This window comes from Wolffia australiana, chromosome 14 (assembly GCF_029677425.1).
Source record: "Wolffia australiana isolate 7733 chromosome 14, ASM2967742v1".
NCBI classification, from domain to species: Eukaryota; Viridiplantae; Streptophyta; class Magnoliopsida; order Alismatales; family Araceae; genus Wolffia; species Wolffia australiana.
In genome coordinates this window covers 8,269,851-8,292,159 of record NC_135848.1, presented here as the reverse complement: position 1 = coordinate 8,292,159, position 22,309 = coordinate 8,269,851, and the positions used below count along the sequence as shown (strand labels likewise).

At 41.2% G+C, this 22,309-nt stretch overlaps 2 protein-coding genes across 2 annotated transcripts; both read left to right on the top strand.

Annotated features, from left to right (window-relative positions):
• The first annotated feature begins 825 nt into the window (after nt 1-825).
• On the top strand, nt 826-4,024 carry LOC144712296 (pentatricopeptide repeat-containing protein At3g62890-like). The gene is made up of 2 exons (XM_078586531.1): nt 826-1,782; nt 2,611-4,024. Exons 1-2 carry the CDS (start codon nt 991-993, stop codon nt 3,799-3,801), a joined length of 1,983 nt encoding a protein of 660 aa, XP_078442657.1. The 5' UTR covers nt 826-990; the 3' UTR covers nt 3,802-4,024.
• Nucleotides 4,025-10,969: 6,945 nt separating this feature from the next.
• LOC144712317 (phospho-2-dehydro-3-deoxyheptonate aldolase 1, chloroplastic-like) lies at nt 10,970-22,273 on the top strand. Its single transcript, XM_078586554.1, has 5 exons — nt 10,970-11,490; nt 13,076-13,353; nt 14,805-15,081; nt 15,281-15,526; nt 21,832-22,273. The coding sequence occupies exons 1-5, from the start codon at nt 11,044-11,046 to the stop codon at nt 22,117-22,119; spliced, it is 1,536 nt and encodes a 511-aa protein (XP_078442680.1). The 5' UTR covers nt 10,970-11,043; the 3' UTR covers nt 22,120-22,273.
• The last annotated feature ends 36 nt before the right edge of the window (nt 22,274-22,309 follow it).

The window sequence follows — 22,309 nt, the reverse complement described above, 5'->3', positions numbered from 1 at the left end:
TCTCTTCCCTCTATATCTATATTACTCTCTCTCTCATGTCATCATCTATCTCTGTTTCTCTCTTCCCTCTATATCTCTGGCATTCTCTCTCCACCATCTCTCTCTCTCTCTTCCCTCTATATCTCTGTTACTCTCTCTCTCCATCATCTATCTCTGTTACTCTCTCTCTTCCCTCTATATCTCTGGAATTATCCCTCTTCGCCATCTATCTCTGTTACTCTCTCTCTTCCCTCTATATCTCTGGAATTATCCCTCTTCGCCATCTATCTCTGTTACTCTCTCTCTTCCCTCTATATCTCTGAAATTATCTCTCTTCGCCATCTATCTCTGTTACTCTCTCTCTTCCCTCTATATCTCTATTACTCTCTCTCTCTCTCTCTTCGTCATCTATCTCTGTTTCTCTCTTCCCTCTATATCTTTGGCATTCTCTCTCCACCATCTCTCTCTCTCTCTTCCCTCTATATCTCTGACACATCTCTCTCTTCCCTCTATATCTCTGGCATTCTCTCTCCACCATCTATCTCTGTTACTCTCTCTCTTTCCATATTCACTCTATCTTTCTGTCACTCTCTCTCTATCCGTATTAGCTCTCTCTCTTTCTTCACTCTATCTCCCTGTCACTGTCTCTCTCTCTCTATCCATATTCACTCTCTCTCTTTCTTCACTCTATCTCTCTGTCACTGTCTCTCTCTCTCTACCCATATCCACTCTCTCTCTTTCTTCACTTTATCTCTCTGTCACTGTCTCTCTCTCTCTATCCATATTCTCTTTCTCTCTCTCTCTCTCTTCAAGTCCATGCTTTTGTTACTCTCTCTCTATATACATCTTCACACTCTCTCTCTTCAACTCTATGCTTCTGTTTCTCTCTCTCTCTATAAATTTCTCTCTTATAAATTCAGAACCTTTGCTTATAAACTGAACTTGGTTCTCCCCAGAGAATCTCTCGCAGCCTGCACCCACCATTCCAGCGAGAGACAACCATCGCAGGGAATGTTCATCCTGCAACGCCGATTCTCACGTCCTCTCCAACCCCTTCTCTTCCCCTTCAATCTCCGATCATCAATCTCGATCAGAACCATCAAATCACAGACATCCTACGATCCAATCTCTACCCACCACCCTCTCCTCACAGCTCTGCCCAATTCCAGTTCTTTAGCTCAGATTCAACGCCTCCATTCAAAATTCATCGTTTCCGGCTTGACCCACCACCCCTTCGTCGCCAGCAAGCTCATCCAAGCTCTCGTCTCCCTCTCTTGCCAGGATTACGCGGACTTCATCCTCTCCACTACTCCCCATCCTACGCTTTTCACTTACAATATTCTCATCCGGGCACACTCGATTTCTCCTACCCATGTTCTCAATTCGTCGTTTTTGCTCTTCCGCAGACTCTTGGAAGACCATTCTCGAGTTACGCCCAATCAGTATACTCTGGCGTTTGTTCTGAATTCCTGCTGCTATCGTCAAGGGATGGTTGCAGATGAAGAACTGAGATCGATTGCTGTGTTTGAGGCGGATCAGATCAGGGGACAGGGCGTTCGTTTGGGTCTGGATTCGAATTTGTTCGTATGTAATGTGGCGATCAGAGTGTACGGCAGCTGGGCGATGATGGAGGAGGCAGAGAGAGTCTTTAAGGATTGTTCTTCCAGGGACTTGTTCTCCTGGAATTCGATGATTGGTGGGTATGTTAATGTGGGTGACATGAAGCATGCTATGATGCTGTTCGAGGAAATGCCGAACAGAGATGTGGTTTCTTGGAGTACTGTTATTTCAGGATTTGTGCAGGTGAATTTTTCTTGGAAGATTTAACTTGGTTTTCTATGCTCTTTAATTCAACTATGGGTATAAAGTTGAAGGAATAGTCTGGCTTGCGCAGGTTGAGATGTTTTTCTACACTGTTGGGTGTTTTTACATCTTTGTAATTAGTGAGCAGAATCATAAAATCCAAGTTAAATGAGTTTTGGTAGTCATTCGTTGGTGGTAGTGGTTGCAGACAATGGAAAAAAAATCTTCATTGTCTTCCAAAACCCATCATCGTTATCATCATCTTCATTGAATACCTGTCATCATTATCGTCATCTTCATCGTTTGCAGCATGGGTGATGGTGATGATTTTGCAATCATCATCATAATTTTCATCTTACCTGCAGACGAGAGAGGATGATGATATTGTCATCATATTGTCATCCTGGCCAGGACAAATGATGAGGATGATGACGTATACTTGTCATCATCGCATCACTGAGAGAGTAGAAAGAGGGAGAGAGATAGAGTGAGTCACATTTAGAGTAAAAATTGTATAAATTGAACTAGTTTTCACATTGTCGTCGTCCACATCATCGTCATCTTGGACACCAAAAGCTTTCTTGTCTACACTTCTCTTTGTCTCCCAGTTTCCCCGAGCTTTCTTTAAAATTTTATCATGAGTGCATTCTTTGAGAGCTAAAATTATTTATTGTAATGCTTGCTTTTAACTATTTGAAGTTAGTCTATCCTTCCTGCACTTTCCAATATGATATTTTAATTACATTTTCTTTTGATGTAAACTTACCCTTTGTAGAACTCTTGACGCTGAGGGTGGAATGCTTTTTTTTTTAATGTTTTGAATATCAGGAGGGTTCATTCATGGAGGCAATGGAGTTATTTCATCAAATGCAAAGGTCTGGTGTTACACCGAATGAGGTTACTTTTACTTGCATACTTACTGCGTCTGCCAACCTAGTGGCTCTGGACCAGGGAAGGTGGATTCATTCTTACATCAAAAAAGCAAAAATCGGTGTGAATGAGAGACTACTCTCTAGTCTTATCGATATGTACGCAAAATGTGGTGAGATAGTGGCTGCATTGAAAACCTTCAATGATGGATTTCTGAAAATGACAGTTTATCCATGGAATGCCATGCTTAACGGCTTCGCCATCCATGGAATGGCTGAAGATGCGATTGATCTCTTTGAGAAAATGAGGTCTGAAGGCATTGCCCCCAATAAGGTCACATTCATATCGCTGCTCAGTGCTTGCAGCCATGGCAACTTTCTGGATGAAGCCAATGCTTACTTTGAGTCGATGAGTGCAGTTTATTGGGTTCACCCTGAAATTGAGCATTATGGGTGCATGGTGGACTTGTTCGGTCGAGCCGGGCTTCTGAACAAAGCCGAAAAGTTCATATCTCTTATGCCCATGCCGCCTGATTTCATTATATGGAGTTCATTGTTGAATGCTTGTCGAATACACCGAGACGTTGCGAGGGCGGAACGAGTAGGAAGAATCATTAAAGAGTTGAACCCTGAACAGGCTGGATGTCAAGTCCTACTGGCAAACATTTACTCAAGGTCTGGTAAATGGGCTGGTGCCAGAAAGGTGAGAAATGAGGTGGAAGTCTTTCGGCCAAGGAAGATACCTGGCTGGAGCAGCATTGAACTGGGTGGAATCTTTCATCAATTTCTTGTAGGAGACAAGTCACATCCTCAAACAAAAGAAATCTACTTGTTCTTGGATGAGCTCAGCATCAAGTTGAAGAGGGCTGGTTATGAGCCAGAGCTTGAGGAGGTTCTTGTGGATGTAGATGAAGAAGACAAGGAGACTGCCCTCGGCATGCACAGTGAGAAGTTAGCCATTGCATTTGGGTTGATGAACACTGCACCTGGGACAGTTATTCGGGTTGTGAAGAATTTGAGGGTCTGTATTGATTGCCATCAGGCGACGAAGCTCATCTCTAAGTTGTACAGTCGAGATATTATTGTAAGGGATAGGGTTAGGTTCCATTATTTTAAAGATGGTTCCTGTTCTTGTAAAGATTACTGGTGATATGGGGCGTATTCTGGGCGACATTGAACCACAGATCTACATTAATCCATTGAAAGGTACTCATATGAATAGGACAGGTAAAAAGTAGGGTGATATTCTCTTAGGTTTTGATATGTTTTTAAATTTGAAGAATAACATACAGTTTCATATCTAAACTACACAAGCATTGTCTCTGTTTTGTGTCTTCTGAATTAATATTAATGTACTGTTTTATTCTTTTGAATACTAATGGATGTAAATAATTTATTGGAAAAAGAAATGGATGTGGAGAAGTCGGATCCTGCATAATTCGTTTGAGTGAAAAAAAATTCTGATAAATATCCCATGGAGATCTACCAAGGATCATGAAAAAATAGAAGAAGACGAAGAGGAACAAATGGGAGGCGAAAACAGCCTAAGCCTCAAGAGTTTTCAAATAGAGAACCTCTTATCCTAAAAATTGCTAAACAACTCAATAGTGACAAGAAGAACCTCAATGATCTTTCATCTGATGCATGTTGGATGTCTTTACACAGTGTATTTATAACCCTATGATTACTCAATAATCTGTTATTTTTCCTGCCTAAAGCTCAGTCGCTGATTGAGCTTACCAATGATTTATCTTCTGTGTAAGGTCTTAAGAAGTACTGTATCAGTTTCTAAGGCAGAAGTTCAATAATTAAACATGATCCGTTATTCTCTCCCTCTCTCACTTTTCGTCATCATCTACCTTCTTGTGCATTAATTTCACCAAAAGATAGTGGAAATTGATAAACTCAAAATTAGGTGTAAATTATGTCGATGTTGGATTTGAGTTTGTTAAATAAAATTTATATACCAATACTCAAGTAAATGTACTATATTGTGGGTGTGTAGGCCATCTCCACAAGGAATGGATCTTATGGAAATAACTTTCTCGATATGGTGATTTTAAGAGGACAAGAATGAATATGTATAAGGTAAGAGGCAGTGGTAAGGTGAAGATGGTGAGATGAGCAGGGGATAAAAAATATTTAATTATAATAAGATTGATATTACCGAAATTGGTAATAGTGGAACTTGAATGCAACGAGTGAAAACGAGAGAGGGGGATGAAGGAAGGCATGAAGAGATGATGATGAGAAAATGTGATGAATGAGGGGGAATGATAAGAAATATCTAAATTATGGTTTAATGTTTAAAGTAGGATTTGTTGGAAGACAATACATGATGAAGATGGCAGAAATAGGAGCAGGGATGAAGGTGGTGGAGGTAAGGAATGAGAGAGGAATGAGATGAAGGTAGTGTTTTAGGGTTTGTTAGGTAAATAGAGCGGGAAACACATGATGAGATGATACATGAGGTAAGTGGTGGATGATGATGGAAGGTAATGGATGGTGGTGAATAGAGATGATGGAATGAATATGCTCTACCTAAATGAATGTGTTGATGAATGATCAATGTTAGGCAATAGACTAACCTTAGATCTCTATCTTCCTAATGCAGATCGGCCTCCCCATTTCTCTGTTGACCTTCTCCAAACACTCAAGACACCAAGAACTCCCTCAATAGACCTTCAAAACCTCCCTTTCAATCTACCCCTATAAGAGGAAGTGATTTAATGATTTTTTTACAAAGATCGAGGGCTCAATTTGTAGATCCAACCATACAGATTGATCAGACTTCTGGACTGTCAGATATCAAGCACTAAAGTTGGATAGTTCCTACCCATAGATTTAATCCAAAGATTTCTCCCTCGTCGTCCTCGTCATCTTTGTCATGTTATTTTTAGGGTTTTTTCTTCATCATGGAATTAAATGCAATCATTCCCTGTATCATCCTCGATCAATGGCTCTTGTCAAGCTATGTGTCTTGAAAGAAAAGACGAATATTTAAATTAAAGTATAATATTATTTTATTAATATATTAAAGGAACATGCAGGTGACATGGCAGCGCATGAGCACACAGCCACGTCAATGCTTTTCTTTTAAAGCCTAATGAAAGAGGGACATGTGTGTGCCATATGTCGTGCAATGTATTATCATCACACAATATTTGACCAATCAAATGATTAAGAAAATGTTTATTTGAAAATTTCCACCCTCAACCTACGCACACAATTATTGTGAAAAGGGCATCTTTTTCTGATTGGGCCACACCACCTTGAAAATATTGAATTAAGAAAGATTAATTGTTAGCAGTAAATACCATTATGGCATTGCTATTCGGGATGCCATAGCGGTTTCACTTTTAATGATTCGCCGACACCAATCATTAACAAGGTTTAATGATTGTAGTCTCCAATCATTAATAGTAATCATTGGTTGGTAATTGATTGATGAGTCAAATGGCAACACATGGCATGGGAAAAACCAATAGAATATCATATAATTCATGTTAAATTAAATATAAATCAAGAAAATATGCATAAATTTATATTTTTTGACTTAGAAACATATATCTTTATGTATATCCTGTAGAAAAAATTGGAAATTTTTATTTTCTGACTCAAAAATTTATTTTCTTTGAGAATATAAGGTCTGAAAAATCCTTAAAAATACTTCAAATTTCACAAATTCAAAACATCATTCATAAAATGGTTTTAATTATTTTCGGCTTGATAACACACAGATCTAATCAATTTAATGCAGATAAATATGTAAATATCATCTTATAATATGTTAGTATTATATGTTGTAGGATATGGAGCAAACAACACACAGAGGGTGATTTTCATAATATAGTTGTTTTTTCTTCAGGTCTACACCCTTTTGGTACCAGAGTTCTATGTGTTTCAAACTTATGAACCCCTTGCATTTGTGATTTCCTTTCCGTATATTTTATCTCGCATGATCTTCATTCATTTTTTCCATTTAGACGTGCTTATATGCAATTGTTATACTTAGTTTTTTACTTTGAGAAGAAATGAGCTGATGATACTTTCTGTTTACTGCCTATGTTTCTTAGATTGGTGGAACTCTCTTAAAATTCTCTACAACTTCTGAATATCCTGCAGCCATTCTTTAATCTCATCAGTTTTATATTGAAACCTATCACCTTTTCTTTTATTTATTATGGGGCTATAGTAAGCAACCCTCTAACAATATGATACCAAAGCCATTTGATGAAGCTTGTTTTATGCTTTCTTCAAAGATTGTTATCGTCATGGATAGGCATTTTTATTTTTTCTCATGTTTTATCCAGATAATAAATGATAAAGCTTAAGAATTGATTGAATATTTTATTCATCTAAGATATTTGTGTACTTAAACCTTTTGCTCCACAGATGGGCACATGCATAGAACATGTCGAAAGTGGAGATTTATGTTGTTGGGCTCTAACAAATTCATACATATCATCTACCTTGCAGGACCATCGCATGAAAAACCTTTGAAGAAATTTAGAAAAGCTACTGACCCTTGCACATTTGCTTGCTTTGAAAGGTGCCACATAGGCAGCCCATATACTAGGTACCCAAATAAGATGGATGCTAAATGGGGCCATCTAGGATCATGAAATTTTGGGAAGATTCTTGTAAAAAGGTCCTCAGACCCAACACCTTATAAGCCCTATGCTTAAGTAGTCAATATACCTAGAAATGATGGAGTAGAATTTATGGACCATTATTAAGCTGGGCCAAACAAATATACCTTAAAGGCCATAAGTATATAACTCGACCAGGTTTCCAAGAGGGACCCATCAAGTGTACAAAGCCAACCAGGGTTGTATACTCGTCATGGGTCCCACTGGGTTATAATCTTAACATGATTTTGATGTACCTAAATAAAGAAATGTAAGTTTTTAAAATGGGGAATTCAAACCACTAGGTGGATCCATTAACTATGTTTTAAATCCTCCAAAGCTTACTTTACACTAAGTTGAAGGGACCCTTAGGATATTGTTATGCGCTATTTGTCAAAATACTCTGTGCATATTAATGTTCAACTCATGAATATCTTCCTAGTTTTTATTGGGTTGAATGTCCCTGAGTGTGATAAAACCAAATCAATACATTCAATGGAAAACAAATAATATAATAATAACAACACTTACAAAATGATGATGACATTACTTGTCCACTGATTAGACATGTGATTTATAAGTTTCTCAAATGAGATGTGTTGAGCTGCTTAAGTCTAAAACCTCTAAATGTATCCATACAAATCCTAGCACATTGAATATCCTCCCCAGTATTGAGAAGCTTGTACTATCTCCACCATCATCAGTATGCCGTTTCCAATTCATACTGTGGATTTGTGCAAAGGGGATGGAGAGGAACAAAGGGGAGAAGGGAGAAGAAGGCTAGAGCCTTATTCTCCTATTAATGATCAATTCTGCATGGGGTAAATTTTTTTAAGGTTGTCCCACATTTAAAATTTAGGATTTTTCATAAAAAACCCTAAATTTTAAACATATCTTCCAATGTCTAATAGTCCATTTGTGCGTGACCCCCTCGGTCGATGTAATTATCTAGTGAACGACTCAAATGGCCCAATAACTTTTATTAGCATTTCAAATTAATTATCAACATCACCGTACATATTAATTAATGTTGAATTATTTATTCCACTTGAGGTTGAATCACCAGCATGTGAGGTGCTAAGCTACACCTCGTGCTCTAGAAGATACAGAAGAGTGCATTGACTTGCACGTAGATAGTTTCTGTCATCAATTATCACATACATATGGTTCCACATTTGCTTGATGCTCCTAGGATGAAATAGGATATGGTAAATGATCGAACCCTAATCACTTACAAAAGTTTGTATAGATGTGTTAAAAAATCGTTGGAGAACTCTTCTCCAGTATTTCACTACACTAGTGAATACTTCATCACATTTTCTTCCTTGAGCTATCTCCTTTGAGCTACAGGATGAAGGGTGACCTATTTGATAACCCTATCATCTTTGTAAACTTCTTGCTTCACCTAAATACAAACGATTTAGAATTATATGATTAGGAACTTGTAGGTCATAGTCAAAGTACGATCTTTTGTGCAAGATGTCTATGGTGTCTCAGTTTTAAGGACTACGTTGACAACGATGATGTGTATCAACCCATTGGATAGTCTAGTAGAATACTATTGGGGGATTCTTTCCACTAAAAAAGCACCCAATATCTATCCTAAGTGTCTCCACACTAATGGTTATGGGATCAACCATACTTATTATATAAGTGGGACTAGATAATATTATTTTGTCAAGATACTTTGATGTCCTTCTCGAGTTTCATTTGAATATGAATATTTAGAGTACACTCTTAAAGACTAATGATCTCTCTATTATGATTTCATCATAATTCATTAAGTCAGATCATATATTAATTGACTCCATTTAGAAGCATCACACATGCACTATAATGAATACGCTCTATTAATGACTAATGAACACAATATTCACTTGCCAACCATTTATACTTCCTTTAGTTTCTACTACCCACACATATTGATTTTGTACCACCTAATATTTATTTCTTTAATAGAGAGACGATTACGAGATAACATTCTTTTTTCAAAAAGTTTGGATTACCCCACAAGCACTTTAATTTAGGGGATATTTCTTTTGTTAGTGTCTCTAAAATGCTCCACCAAATATTTGCCTAAGTAGGCCACTCCATAAGTCACACAAACTTACTTTTGGACATAAACTGCCAAACAAGTTCTTCCATGGCACATGTTATTCACCATTTCCCTTGATATTAACACGATCCACAGAAAAAAATACAAATTAAATATCTCGAAGGTCTGACCATATCAACAGAATAAACCAATTGTCAGAATACTAGGCACATCTCAACTATATGCAAGTACCCTTCTCAATATATCACACATAGCTCCCATATATGTTTTCCTAATTTCCACTTTCCCCACACACATAAAACTTAGTATCTCCTAAGTAATCTATATATTCAAAAGAGGGATGAGTAAAATTTGACACACTTATTTTTCAACTTTGGGTTACTCTTCTTTTGCTAGTGCCACTTCATAAGCATACTTTTTCAACACAAGTCACCATTCAATTTTTTTCCATGGCTCATCTGCTTCACCCATTTGCCTAGCAATTTGCTATGATTCACATGATCTACAACAAATCTACCAGTTTATACAGTGCAGGGACGCAGACGGGACGGTTTTTTCTTCCCAGGATGAAAAAATCATCCCGTCCGTGAGATTGGACGAAAACCGGGATGGAAATTCGTCCCGGGATGAACGAACGGGACGGTTTTCCTATTATCGGATGAAAAAACTTTCCCGTCCGAATGTCTCGGAGGATGGACGGCGAGGGATGGACTAAGATCCGTCGGATTAGCTTCCGACGGTTGAGATCTTGCGACGTGGCATCACTTAATTAATTCATTGACATTTTGCATCAAAGTCTCGGGACAAGAACTTGATCTAAGCTCCACAACCAAACCTCGCTCGCTCTTCGGGCGGTATTTATAGTCCTCATCCGATGCGCATCACCACCGTCCGATTCACACTTTTCTGCTCTGTTCGACGGCTGAGATTTGTCCACGTGGCAGGACTCGCGCTTTTGGGCTTTACGGTAGGCCCAATAAGACAAGATCCCTGCTTTTTTTGCACGCGCAAACTGACGTCGCCGAAAAGTAATTGAACATATGTCCCTCCGTTTTCTCTCTCCTCTATATTTCCCTAAAAAACTAAGAAAAATATATTAAAATTTTAAAACAAGATTTTTTTCCATCCGGGACGAGGGACGGGACGGTTTTTCTCCGGACGGGACGAAACTGGCAAAGTCAGGACCCGGATGATTTTTTTCTTCGACGGAAAAATCCCTGGACGAAGTTGGACAAAGTTGAAATATCAGGACGTCAGACGGGACGATCTTCATCCCGTCCCGTCCATGATCCACGTCCTGGATGATCCGGAACTATACTAGTATATTCGCGACAGAAATATCTCACAACTTTGAAGATTTCAAAGAAATAAAGCGCCATATTTTATCCTTAATAAATTAAATTTATCCCACGTGCGACTCTCTCTATCCACACGCCTGACCTAACTATCTTATCGGGTACAAAGAGATAACGACGGATCTTGTCTTATTGGGCCTACATAAAGCCCAAAAGCGCGATCCCCGTCACGTGGACAAATCTCAGCCGTCGAACAGAACACAAAACCGCGAATCGGACGGTGGAGATTCGCGCCTGATGAGGACTATAAATACCGTTCGAAGAGCCAGCGAGGGTTGGTTGTGGAGCTTCGATCGAGTTCTTCGCGGGGAGGAAGAAGAAGAGGAAGAGAGGCGTAGAAATCATCAAAGATGGCGTCTTTGCTCGGCGCGGGGAGCATTGCGGCGTCGGCGCCATCGTTTGGAGCTCGCCAATCCGGAAATCCGCGAAAATTCGCGGTTTCGGCGTCTGGATCGTCGTCCGTGGCGTCGGGATCGGCTTCAGCTTCTTCGTCGTGGAGCACGGAGAGTTGGAAGTCGAAGAGGGCTTTTCAGCTGCCGACTTACCCCGATCAGGATGCCCTAGAATCGGTTCTGAGATCGTTGGAGAGTTATCCGCCTTTGGTTTTTGCTGGGGAGGCGAGGAGATTGGAGGAGAGGCTGGCGGATGCTGCATTGGGGAAGGCGTTCTTGCTTCAGGGCGGGGACTGCGCGGAGAGCTTCAAGGAGTTCAATGGGAACAATATTAGGGATACGTTCAGGGTTTTGCTGCAGATGGCCGTGGTTCTCACCTTTGGAGGGCAGATGCCTATTATTAAGGTCGGGTTTTCATCCGTCTGTTCTGCTGATTTTGATCGATTTTTTGGTTTTTCTTTTGTCATTTCTTTTATTGGAATGAATTTAGTTGGAATGTCTTAGTTTTAATTTTTTTTTTTGTGTGTTATTGTTGATTCTTTGATGGGTCATCACTGCTATTGGAAGATCGTGTTAAGCACGAGCTTTCTTCTTTGGTCTCCTTTTTGTAGACTTATTGTTTCATTTAAACCAGGCAATAACCTTCGATTTGTGTCTACCCCTCAGCTAAAGTTCTTTAATATCGTCCTTCTTAATTTCATTAATGCCCAGAAAATGCAGCTGAAATTTCTAGAACTTTTTTTCTTTCTGTACCATGTAGGTTATTGACAGATCTTATTTCTTTAATGTTTATCGGTTAATAACGGATCATAATTACTGACAGAGGATCCGCTAGATGATACTAAACATCGGTCAATTGTAGGAAGAGTTTTCTCTCTGTTTTTTTTTTAAATATCCGTTGATGTTGTTTTCTCCTGGAATATGATTAAAACGAATATCATCAACCCGCATAGAATTGTCAGCGTAGAATGATCTTTTTTACATGCTCTCCATCTCGATAGAATTGTCAGGCATGATGCGATGTCCATTATGTTCTTGAAAGGTACTCAGTCGGTCGACATTTTCCAAACCATTTTCCTATATTGGTAGGGAAAACTATTATGTTTTGTCCTATTTTCTTATGCATGCTTTCCTAAGATTGACTACTTCTCTGGTAATCCCTATAGAATATGAATGTGCCATCCGTGCTTTCAACTAGCCATGTCCTAGAAAATTTAAAGATTCCCAACACCTCTCTGGGGTATTTTCGTTTTTTGTTCTTCTAGATGTTCCCTTTAAACGCATGTAGCCCTCCCCTTAGGAATTAGTTGCATCGGTTGAGGATTCTATGATCTATCTGGCCCTGTAAGCGTTGCTTTTTTTTCTATTCTATCATTCTCTTTTTTCTTCAGAGGTGGAAACCTATTCGAAGATATCTATCAAATCTCTGTATACATCTCTACCTCTCTTTAATTTTCTCTTTACCACTGTCTATATCTCTCTCTGCCTCTCTATCTCTATGTATATCAGTCTACCTCTCTATCTCTATCGATTTATCTCACTGTACCTCTCTATCTCTGTGCATCTTTCTTGATCTATATCATTCAGATTAACCTTTTAAAATTTATAAAAGAGTCATTTTCTGGTAACAGTAGTACTTGGCCATGCTGTTGGAGTAAAATGTTTAAAATTTGCCAAACATTAAATCTAAGTCGCTCCTAATTTATATGTCAAAGTTCAGTGAAACAAATTACGTCTTCGGATTGGCCATGTATCTCACTTCAGTGATTTCTTAGAAGGTTTATTTAATTTTTGATAACATTTATATATCCTTGAATTTTTTGTAAGAAATATATCCCATTTGTTTTAGATGAAAACTTTAAAAAATTTCCTATCTCTCTGTATCTTTTTCTTTCTCGACCTCTACCAATATCTCAATATCTATCTTTATGACTATCTCTATCTCCATCGCTATCTCTATTTTTGTGCTAATTTTTAAAGTCTCTATCAGGTTGGGAGAATGGCTGGCCAATTTGCAAAGCCTAGATCTGATAATTCGGAGATCAGAGATGGAGTAGAGCTGCCTGCCTACCGTGGTGACAACATCAATGGTGATGCTTTCAATGAAAAATCGCGCATTCCAGACCCACAGCGACTTCTAAAAGCCTACAGTCAGTCTGCTGGAACCCTAAATCTACTTCGTGCCTTTGCCACGGGTGGCTATGCCTCGATCCAACGAGTCACCCAGTGGAACCTCGACTTTCTCCAGCACAGCGAGCAGGGAGACCGGTAAGTGCCTGCATTCAGTTTATGCCCTTCTCTGATTGGTAATAAAACTTAGAAATGAACCCTAAACTCATATCTGTGATTCTTCATGGAATGGTATAATCGAATTAGTATTCTGATACGTCTGACTCGTATCAAGGAATACTGTGAAAGTTTGATTTTGACAAAGATTACCGATTATGGACAGTTGACTTCGAGTCCACGGATTGGTCTCAACGCATCTTACACATGCAAACCTAGACAAGGAAGATGTAGTGAGAGTCTCCTGCAAGACTCCTCCCTCCCTGAGGCAGCGGCCCCTGCTACTGCTCTGGTCTCTTGGTTGCTCCTGATCAATTGAAAAAGGATTCACGATCACGATTTTCACACCAGCTTGTTTTTTTTAAGAAAATATGGAAGGCCACCCGGAACCAGTGGCCAACCCGCTATCATTAAAATTTTTTTCACACCGCTTCTTATTTAAAGGATTCCACAGTAGTGAGCTGATCCACGCATGCGACTAACTGGTGGGGCTTTTATGTGCCTTCTGTGATATGTTCTTGAAGATAACACATTATAGTCTGTGGCTTTAGTGTCAAGATCAAGACACTCTTTTTATATTTTTGCCGCAGATTGCATGTTTACATCAGTGCTAGCATCTGAAACCTTAAACTTTGAACCCTATATTCAAGTCTGCGATGTGATATAATTGGACCTATTTGGCTTTTTTTGTGAAGACTTGATGCGGAACAGTCAAATTGATGTCCTTAAATTGTATGTTTATTTCTGTAAACCATTTAAACCTCAAAACCCTAAATCCTAGACACAAGTCTGTGGTGTGATGGAACTAGACCTCTTTGTCGTATTGTGAGCACAAGAACCGCAATTTTATCAGGACTAGAATTCTATTGCTTTTATTTCATGACGTCAAATGTTTGCATTTTACTTGAACTCTCTTCTCAGATTTGTCCATTTAACTTGCATGTTTTCTTCTGCTCTAAAACCCTAATTCTGAAACACTAAACCCTAAAAATGTGATTCAGATAGAATGGAATTAGAGCTCTATGACTTGTATACCAAAAAATAGTCACATCAGTCATAAGATCCTAAACCTGAAACCCTATTCCCTGAAAACGAGACTGTGACTCGTGACGAGATGTATGTCATCGGATGGAACGTAGTGAATTTTATTTGAAGACATTTGACGCGCCTCTCAGATTTGTCCCTTTAACTTGCAGTTCACGTCTGTCGTAACGTCCCAAATCCAACACCACAAATGCTAATACGAAATCTGTCTTTTCAGTCAAATGAAATCAAAACTTTATTACTTTTATGTGAAGAATTAAGGCACAGCTTAACTTGCATGTTCTCAGCATCCAAAACCCAAAACCCTAAACCCTGAACTCGAGTATGTAGTTCTTGACCTGAATATCGTCAGATGAACTGAACATTGAGTCGGTGTTTGTGATTGGCAGGTACATGGAGCTGGCACAGAGGGTGGACGAGGCAATTGGCTTCATGACGGCTGCAGGGTTGACTCCAGAGCATCCTCTTATGACCTCAACAGAATTTTGGACCTCCCATGAATGCCTCCACCTCATGTATGAACAAGCGTTGACTAGAGAGGACTCCACATCTGGGCTCTTCTACGACTGCTCGGCCCACATGCTCTGGGTTGGCGAGCGGACACGTCAGCTCGATGGCGCTCATGTGGAATTCCTACGTGGCGTGGCCAATCCCCTTGGCATAAAGGTCACATCATTAATTTATCCTGGAGGGAATTTTGGAAGTTTGAATCTGTCAGAAGTTTAGGGCTTATTACTGCTAAAATCTATGGCTGATAACAGCAGCTACTTATATTCTTGTCATTTAAGCTGGATCTTGATCTCCAACAGTATCAAAAAGGTGTTTTTAGTTCTTAAGTCAATGATTCATGAATATTTTTGTGCAGGTGAGCGACAAGATGGACCCGGCAGAGCTGGTTAAGCTGTGCGAGATCTTGAATCCGCACAACAAGCCCGGACGCTTGACCGTGATCACGAGAATGGGAGCGGAGAACATGAGGGTCAAACTACCTCATCTGATCAGGGCCGTCCGTGGGGCCGGGTTGATTGTGACGTGGGTCAGCGACCCGATGCATGGGAACACCATCAAGGCCCCGTGCGGGCTCAAGACCCGTTCTTTCGATGCAATCAGAGTATGGGCTCGTCTCCATTTATCTCTTTCTCTCCCAATTACTCTTTCTATATATACATCTATGGATACATCAATCCCCATATATCTCTCTCGACCCATGGGCTTCTCTCATCACTATTTTTTATCTTTATGCATATCTGCCAATCTATTCATGATAAATCGAAAGACTATCGTGGAGAAAGATGAGAACAAAAGTATCCCTTTTTACTCAAAGAAAAATCAAAATCAATAAACAGCATGTACAGTTCTGGGTTTATAGGGCTCGGAGGAAGAGAATATGACCGTTGGATTCAACGGTCATATTAGGGCATAGACTGAGAAATAAGGGAAGTGGGTTGGGCCCATTTATAACACATGGGCCCAACCCTTACAACATGAAGCAATGCAATCTTGACTGGGCTTAATGGGCCCTAAGTGGGCCTCACTGTCTAACACCCCCCCGCAAGTTGGGAGTAGATGTTAAACATTCCCAACTTGGACACAAGTGCTTGAAACTGTGGTCCTGAAATGCCTTTGGTGAAGAGATCGGCAACCTGCTCTGTTGTCGGAAGATAGTGGGGAACAATGTACCCCTCATCGATGCTTTGTTTGATATAGTGTCTGGCTACCCGAGCATGCTTAGTACGTTCATGTTGGACCGGATTTTTAGCCATCGCAATGGCCGATTTACTATCTGAGTATAAGATCATCCCCTCTCCAGGGAACAAATGCAAGTCTTGGAGAATGCCCTTAAGCCACATACCTTCACATACGCCCTTTTTTAGTGCCCGAAGTTCGGCTTCTGCACTTGATAGCGAGACTTCCTTTTGCTTCTTACTGCGCCATGTTACAAGGTTTCCCCCAAGAAAACTGCAATATCCGGAGGTTGACCGACTGTCCTCAAATGAACCTGCATAGTCTGAATCGGTATACAGTACAACGGTGGAGTGCCTCCTTTCTTGAAGAGTAGACCTTGACCAATAGAACCCTTAAGATATGCTAACACGCGATCAGCTGCCCTCTGATGAGATTCCCGAGGGTCAGTCATGAACTGACTTAAGGAATTGACTGCAAAGGCAATGTCGGGACGAGTATGATTCAAGTAGAGAAGTCTCCCTATGAGACGTTGAAATGAGTGCTTGTCCACGGGTGCGTCCTGCGCATGTTGTTCTGCTCGAAGCTTTATATTCACGTCAACGGGAGTGGCAACTGGACGACAATCTGATTTTCCGGTGTCCCTTAGCAAATCAAGGATGTATTTGTGTTGAGACAGTATTATACCTGACTTTGAGTAGGCCACTTCAATGCCCAAGAAATAAGTGAGGGGTCCGAGTGCTTTGATGTCAAAGGACTTGGCCAGATAGACTTCAAGTTTCTGAATTTCCATGGTGTCATTTCCAGTGATGATAATATCATCGACATAGACGAAGAATGCTGACTTTTCCATCCGGTTGTGCTTAATGAACAATGTATGATCCCCTCACTCTGACTATACCCTACTGCAGTCATAGTGTTAGAAAACTTACTGAACCAAGCTCGAGGACTGCTTGAGTCCATATATCGACTTTCTCAGACGACAAACCCGACTAACATCCTTGTCATCCAAGTATCCAGGGCGGCGCCATGTAGACTTCCTCCTCCAGTTCTCCGTGTGAAAAGCATTCTTCACGTCATACTGGTAGAGCTTCCAATCGAGTATTGCTGCTAGGCAATCAAGACTCTGATGGTGTTTAACTTTGCAACTGGGGCAAATGTTTGGTGTAGTCAATCCCGTGAGGATTGAGTGTACCTCGTGCCACCAATCTGGCCTTCAGCCTGGCAATCGTACCATCGGAATGGTACTTTGGTGTGAAAACCCATCTGCTGCCTACTAACTTCTTCCCTGGTGGTAGATGTACCATTTCCCAGGTATTATTTCTTTTTAAGGCCTGCATTTCCTCATCCATGGCTGTCTTCCAGTCTGGGGATGCCAATGCTTCCTTGACATTCTTCGGAGTAGTGACTGCCATTAAGGCAGAGATAATCTTACTGTATTCGACGGAGAGCCGAGAATAGGAGACGTAATGGCTTACTGGATATCGCTTCTTGCTGGTGCATTCTCTCGTTCCTTTGCTGACTGCAATGGACCAACCATTGTTGGTTGGTGCTACGGCATTCTGTGGATCATTATCCACAGGCTGTGCTGTTCCCGAAACATCTTCTTCTTCCTGAGGACTTGTACTATTTGGTTGGTCTTCCTCTTCAGCAGTTGCCAACGGATCTTCATCTTCTTGAAGGTCGGGTCCATTGTGGACGCTTCCTTGCGGTTCGTGGAGGCTGGGGAGGAGACCAATATTCTGGTTTCCTGGCTCCTGGCTGAGCTGGCCTGCTTCCGCTATGGTTTCCAGATTCCCTTCAATTCTGTCGGCTTCACCGTAAAAGGTCTTGGTTTCATCAAAGACTGCGTCGGCGGTGACGAACACCTTCCTTGAGCTGGGATGGTAGCAGCGGTACCCCTTCTGTGTAGAGGAATACCCAATAAAGATGCATTTGATGGCTCGAGGCTCCACTTTTCCTGCATTAAAAACATGAACATATACTAGGCAGCCAAAGACCTTGGCTGTCAGGTTAGTTTTCAAGTTGATATTAGGAAATTCCCTAGACAAGAGATCTATAGGTGCACTATAATTCAGAGTCCTAGATGCTGTACGATTTATCAGATGTGTAGCTGTAGTTACTGCTTCACTCCAATAAAACTTGGGACAATTCCCTTGAAATAACAGAGCTCGGGCAGCAGCCATAATATGTCCGAGTTTCCTCTCAGCAAGACCATTTTGCTGAGGGGTGTGTACACATGAGGATTGATGTATAATTCCCTTTCTTTCTAGAAAATTATTTACTTCTCCACTGAAATATTCTTTTGCATTGTCTGTCCTTAAAATCTTAATCCCTTTACTGAACTGATTCTGAATCATTTCGCAAAAGGCTAAAATTACTGACGGTACTTCAGATTTAGACTTCAATAGATATACCCAAGTATATCTAGTGAAATCATCAATAAAGATGATGAACCACTTATGATGTTGGAGTCCCATGGTAGAGCATGGCCCCCATACATCACTGTGTATGCAATCGAACGCAGCGGAAGTCCTATGGTCATTTCTAGCGTAGGTAGTTCGTTTATGCTTAGCAAATTGGCATGATTCACAAATCAAAGTTTCAACATTAATCCCCTTAAACAACGTAGGGTGAGTTTGTTTCAAGAGATGAAAGGATGGATGTCCTAGTCTTCGGTGGAGGAGTACAGCCCTGTCTGCACTCTGTGTGTGGAAAGTGATGATCTGGGCCCCTTCCTCCACTTCGTCTAGTAGAAGAAGTCCTCCTTCCCTTCTAACAGATAAAATCCTCCTCCCGGTGTCCTTTTCACACAAAAAACATAGATCTGTGTCAAGAATAAAGCGCCAACCTGTATCATTAACTAGCTTTGTCAAAGATAACAGATTGGCTTTCAGATCAGGGACATGCAATACATTTTCTAGAATTTGACCTTTTACTTGGATTGATCCCTTCCCTGCTACTTTTAGGATCCCTCCATTAGCAGTGAAGACTTTGTGATTGTACAGATTTGATTCATAAGTTTTAAAAATGGTTCTCTTGGGAGACATATGGTCTGTCGCCCCAGAGTCTAGGATCCATGGATCTGATATTGAGGTATTATTAGAGAAAGTTGTGAAAGCATAGTGTTCACCTGATTTGGCCAGGGCCGTAGAGCTGAATTTCTGGATCAGTTTGTTCATTTCGGACTGCATGTGAATCAACTTTTGAAGTTCACTGCCCTCATTCTCCTTCGGGGCAGGAGTGGCTTCTCCTCCTTCGGGGCAGGAGTGGCTTCTCCTCCTTCGGTAGTCATGTATGCTTTCTTCTGCTGCCCCGGATTCCAGGTTCCCTTCCGAATTTGCTCCTCCTTCCAGGCTAACTTTCTACAATCCCTTTTGATATGTCCTTCCTTCCTGCAGTACCCACAAATCATAGGCTCTGAGGGGTTACCTTCCTTGGGAACCGTGGAAGACTTGGTGTTTTGTGATGAAGCGGTGACAGCCGGGCTCTGGGTGCTCCGAGGTTCTCCTTTCTTCACCAAATGTGCGACTGTGACTGGGGCAGTGGGCTCTTCTCCTTTTGCATTCAGCTTCCTCCGACGTTCTGCACCTTGTAGTTCTGAAATTGCTTCGGAGGGAGTCGGGAATCGCTCGATGTACCAATTGGCTTCGCAGGCCTTCATATTCAGGATTCACACCAATCAAGGTCAGAGTACGAAATTTTACTTCCCGTAGGTACGAGGGAGACGTCTTGTCTCCTGTCGGCCAAAGGAGGTCAAGCTCTCGCCAAATGGCCTTGAGCTTAGCTGCAAATGACGAAATTGTTAAACTGCCCTGCTTCAGTGTGCGCTCCTGGTCGCGCAAATCCATCACTCGATAATCACTATGGGTTTCGGCACATGACTTCTGTATCTCTTCCCATAGATCTCGAACGCAACTTATGAGAATGTAATCATCTCTCTGCTCTTCTTCCATATTCTTAATCATCCAATTTACGATTAGTGCTTCTTCAGGGATCCATAGAGACATTTTAAACTCATCCTCATGGGGAGGATCATCTGTCAGATGTCTGCCCAATCGTGCTGCTACAAGTGTTCGCTGAGCCACAGTTATCCACTTCTGTCCGTTAATCCCGTTGTACTTCATATCCAAATCAGGTAAAACTGGCCTGATTTGGAGCGAAGTATCAATGGGTTGAAGTATGGATGATAGCTCAGCTTCTTTTTTTAGATCCTGTTCCACCTGTTTGGATCTAGATTTGCCCCCCATGTGGACTCAACACCTCAAAAGCCACAACAAAAAACAATCTATGTAGATGCGTAAAGTGAGGGCACGAGTGACCCGGTGTACTTCTGAAGTACTTGGGACTCCTTGAGTGAGTCAATACCTTCTGAAGTGCTTGAGACTCAACCGCCGAACAGGTCTTCGATCAGCCCCGTCGACAGCAGAATCAAACTGAAGTCAATCTTGAAGGATGCCCCGCGAAGAAGAAAGTGACACCCAATCTTCCACAGAACCAGATTCCGGAGACCGGAGAGGAACTTGCCGGTTTCCGGTAATCGGAGATGATCGACGGCAAACTGTACTTCCGGAACGGATTCCGGAGACCTTCGACGTCGAATCGAAAAAAAAACGAACGACACTTCCGGCGATCGACGAACTGCACTTCCGGAACGGATTCCGGAGATCTTCAACTTCGAACGGAAACAAAAACGAACTGCACTGCCGTCGATCGGCGAACTGCCCTTCCGGAAAGGATTCCGGAAATCTTCAACTTCGAACGGGAAAAAAAAGAACGGACCCTTCAATCGCGCTCTGATACCATGATAGATCGAAAGACTATCGTGGAGAAAGATGAGAACAAAAGTATCCCTTTTTACTCAAAGAAAAATCAAAATCAATAAACAGCATGTACAGTTCTGGGTTTATAGGGCTCGGAGGAAGAGAATATGACCGTTGGATTCAACGGTCATATTAGGGCATAGACTGAGAAATAAGGGAAGTGGGTTGGGCCCATTTATAACACATGGGCCCAACCCTTACAACATGAAGCAATGCAATCTTGACTGGGCTTAATGGGCCCTAAGTGGGCCTCACTGTCTAACAATTCATCTCTCTGGACCTATGTCTGGAGCAATGCAATAGTTTCATCCCTCAGTTATGTATCAGTTTATAAATCTCTCTGCAACTCACATGCTAGTAACGCCTTTTTTTGACCACCAGGTTTACCATTTATCCATCTAACTAGATCCCCCACATTACGATTATGGGTTCATTGCCTTCTTTATCTCGCTATTTATTTTTCCATGCGTTCATTTATCTAGACTTATAGTGATAACTGTATATCTATCTACCCATTTGCTTCTCACATCTCTCGATTAAGTTTATTTTTTTGAAGAATTATCTCTCTATTTATTTATTGATTGATTGATTGATTTCTCAGCCTATCAACTTAGCTATCCATCTCTCTCTCTACAGAGATGGTAGTCGCATCTTTCTATGATGAATTGCTTTCTCTCAACCCAAATATGCCTACATTCTTCTCTCTCCGTTATTTCTTGTTACTTCTATCTGGAGCCATATCTATCTTTCTATGATACATCTTTTTCATGATCACAAGTCTTACCCTTCCATCCGACATACTAACATCTCTGCTTATTTTCCAATCCGTCCTCATCACTAGACCCAAAGAGAGTTGCGTCACTCTTTGGATCTTCTCTAAATCATACTAACATTGAATTTGTTATCGCAGTCAGAGCTGAGGGCCTTCTTTGACGTGCACGAGCAAGAGGGAAGCCACCCGGGTGGGGTCCACCTGGAGATGACCGGACAGAACGTGACTGAGTGCATCGGCGGGTCGAAGACGGTGACCTTTGACGACCTGAACTCGCGGTACCACACTCACTGCGACCCTCGTCTGAACGCCTCTCAGTCTCTTGAGCTCGCATTCGCCATTGCCGAGCGCCTCCGCAAACGCCGCATCAAGTCCTGGAGCAAGTCTGCCTTCGGCCTCCAGCTCGAGGGCGCCGCCGCTACCTAGTAACTCCTCTCTCTTCCTCTCTCTGTCTTTGTCTGTCTGTCTGTCTGTCTCTCTCTCTAGTAGAGACTCGAGCATGTCTGGTTAGACCATGTTTGATTGTTGTGCACATTGGGGTGGGATGCGGTAATCTTATTTGTGATCTTAGTTTTGGGAAGAGTCTCTGATCTTGAGGACTTGGCTAGATGAAGTT

What these genes read in the sequence shown, in the direction of transcription:
- LOC144712296 (XM_078586531.1), top strand. Translation starts at nt 991, where the DNA reads ATGTTCATCCTGCAACGCCGATTCTCACGTCCTCTCCAACCCCTTCTC. An exon ending in TTATTTCAGGATTTGTGCAG is followed by an intron (nt 1,783 to 2,610) that starts GTGAATTTTTCT and finishes TTTGAATATCAG; the next exon opens with GAGGGTTCATTCATGGAGGC.
- LOC144712317 (XM_078586554.1), top strand. Translation starts at nt 11,044, where the DNA reads ATGGCGTCTTTGCTCGGCGCGGGGAGCATTGCGGCGTCGGCGCCATCG. An exon ending in CACAGCGAGCAGGGAGACCG is followed by an intron (nt 13,354 to 14,804) that starts GTAAGTGCCTGC and finishes TGTGATTGGCAG; the next exon opens with GTACATGGAGCTGGCACAGA. An exon ending in CCAATCCCCTTGGCATAAAG is followed by an intron (nt 15,082 to 15,280) that starts GTCACATCATTA and finishes ATTTTTGTGCAG; the next exon opens with GTGAGCGACAAGATGGACCC.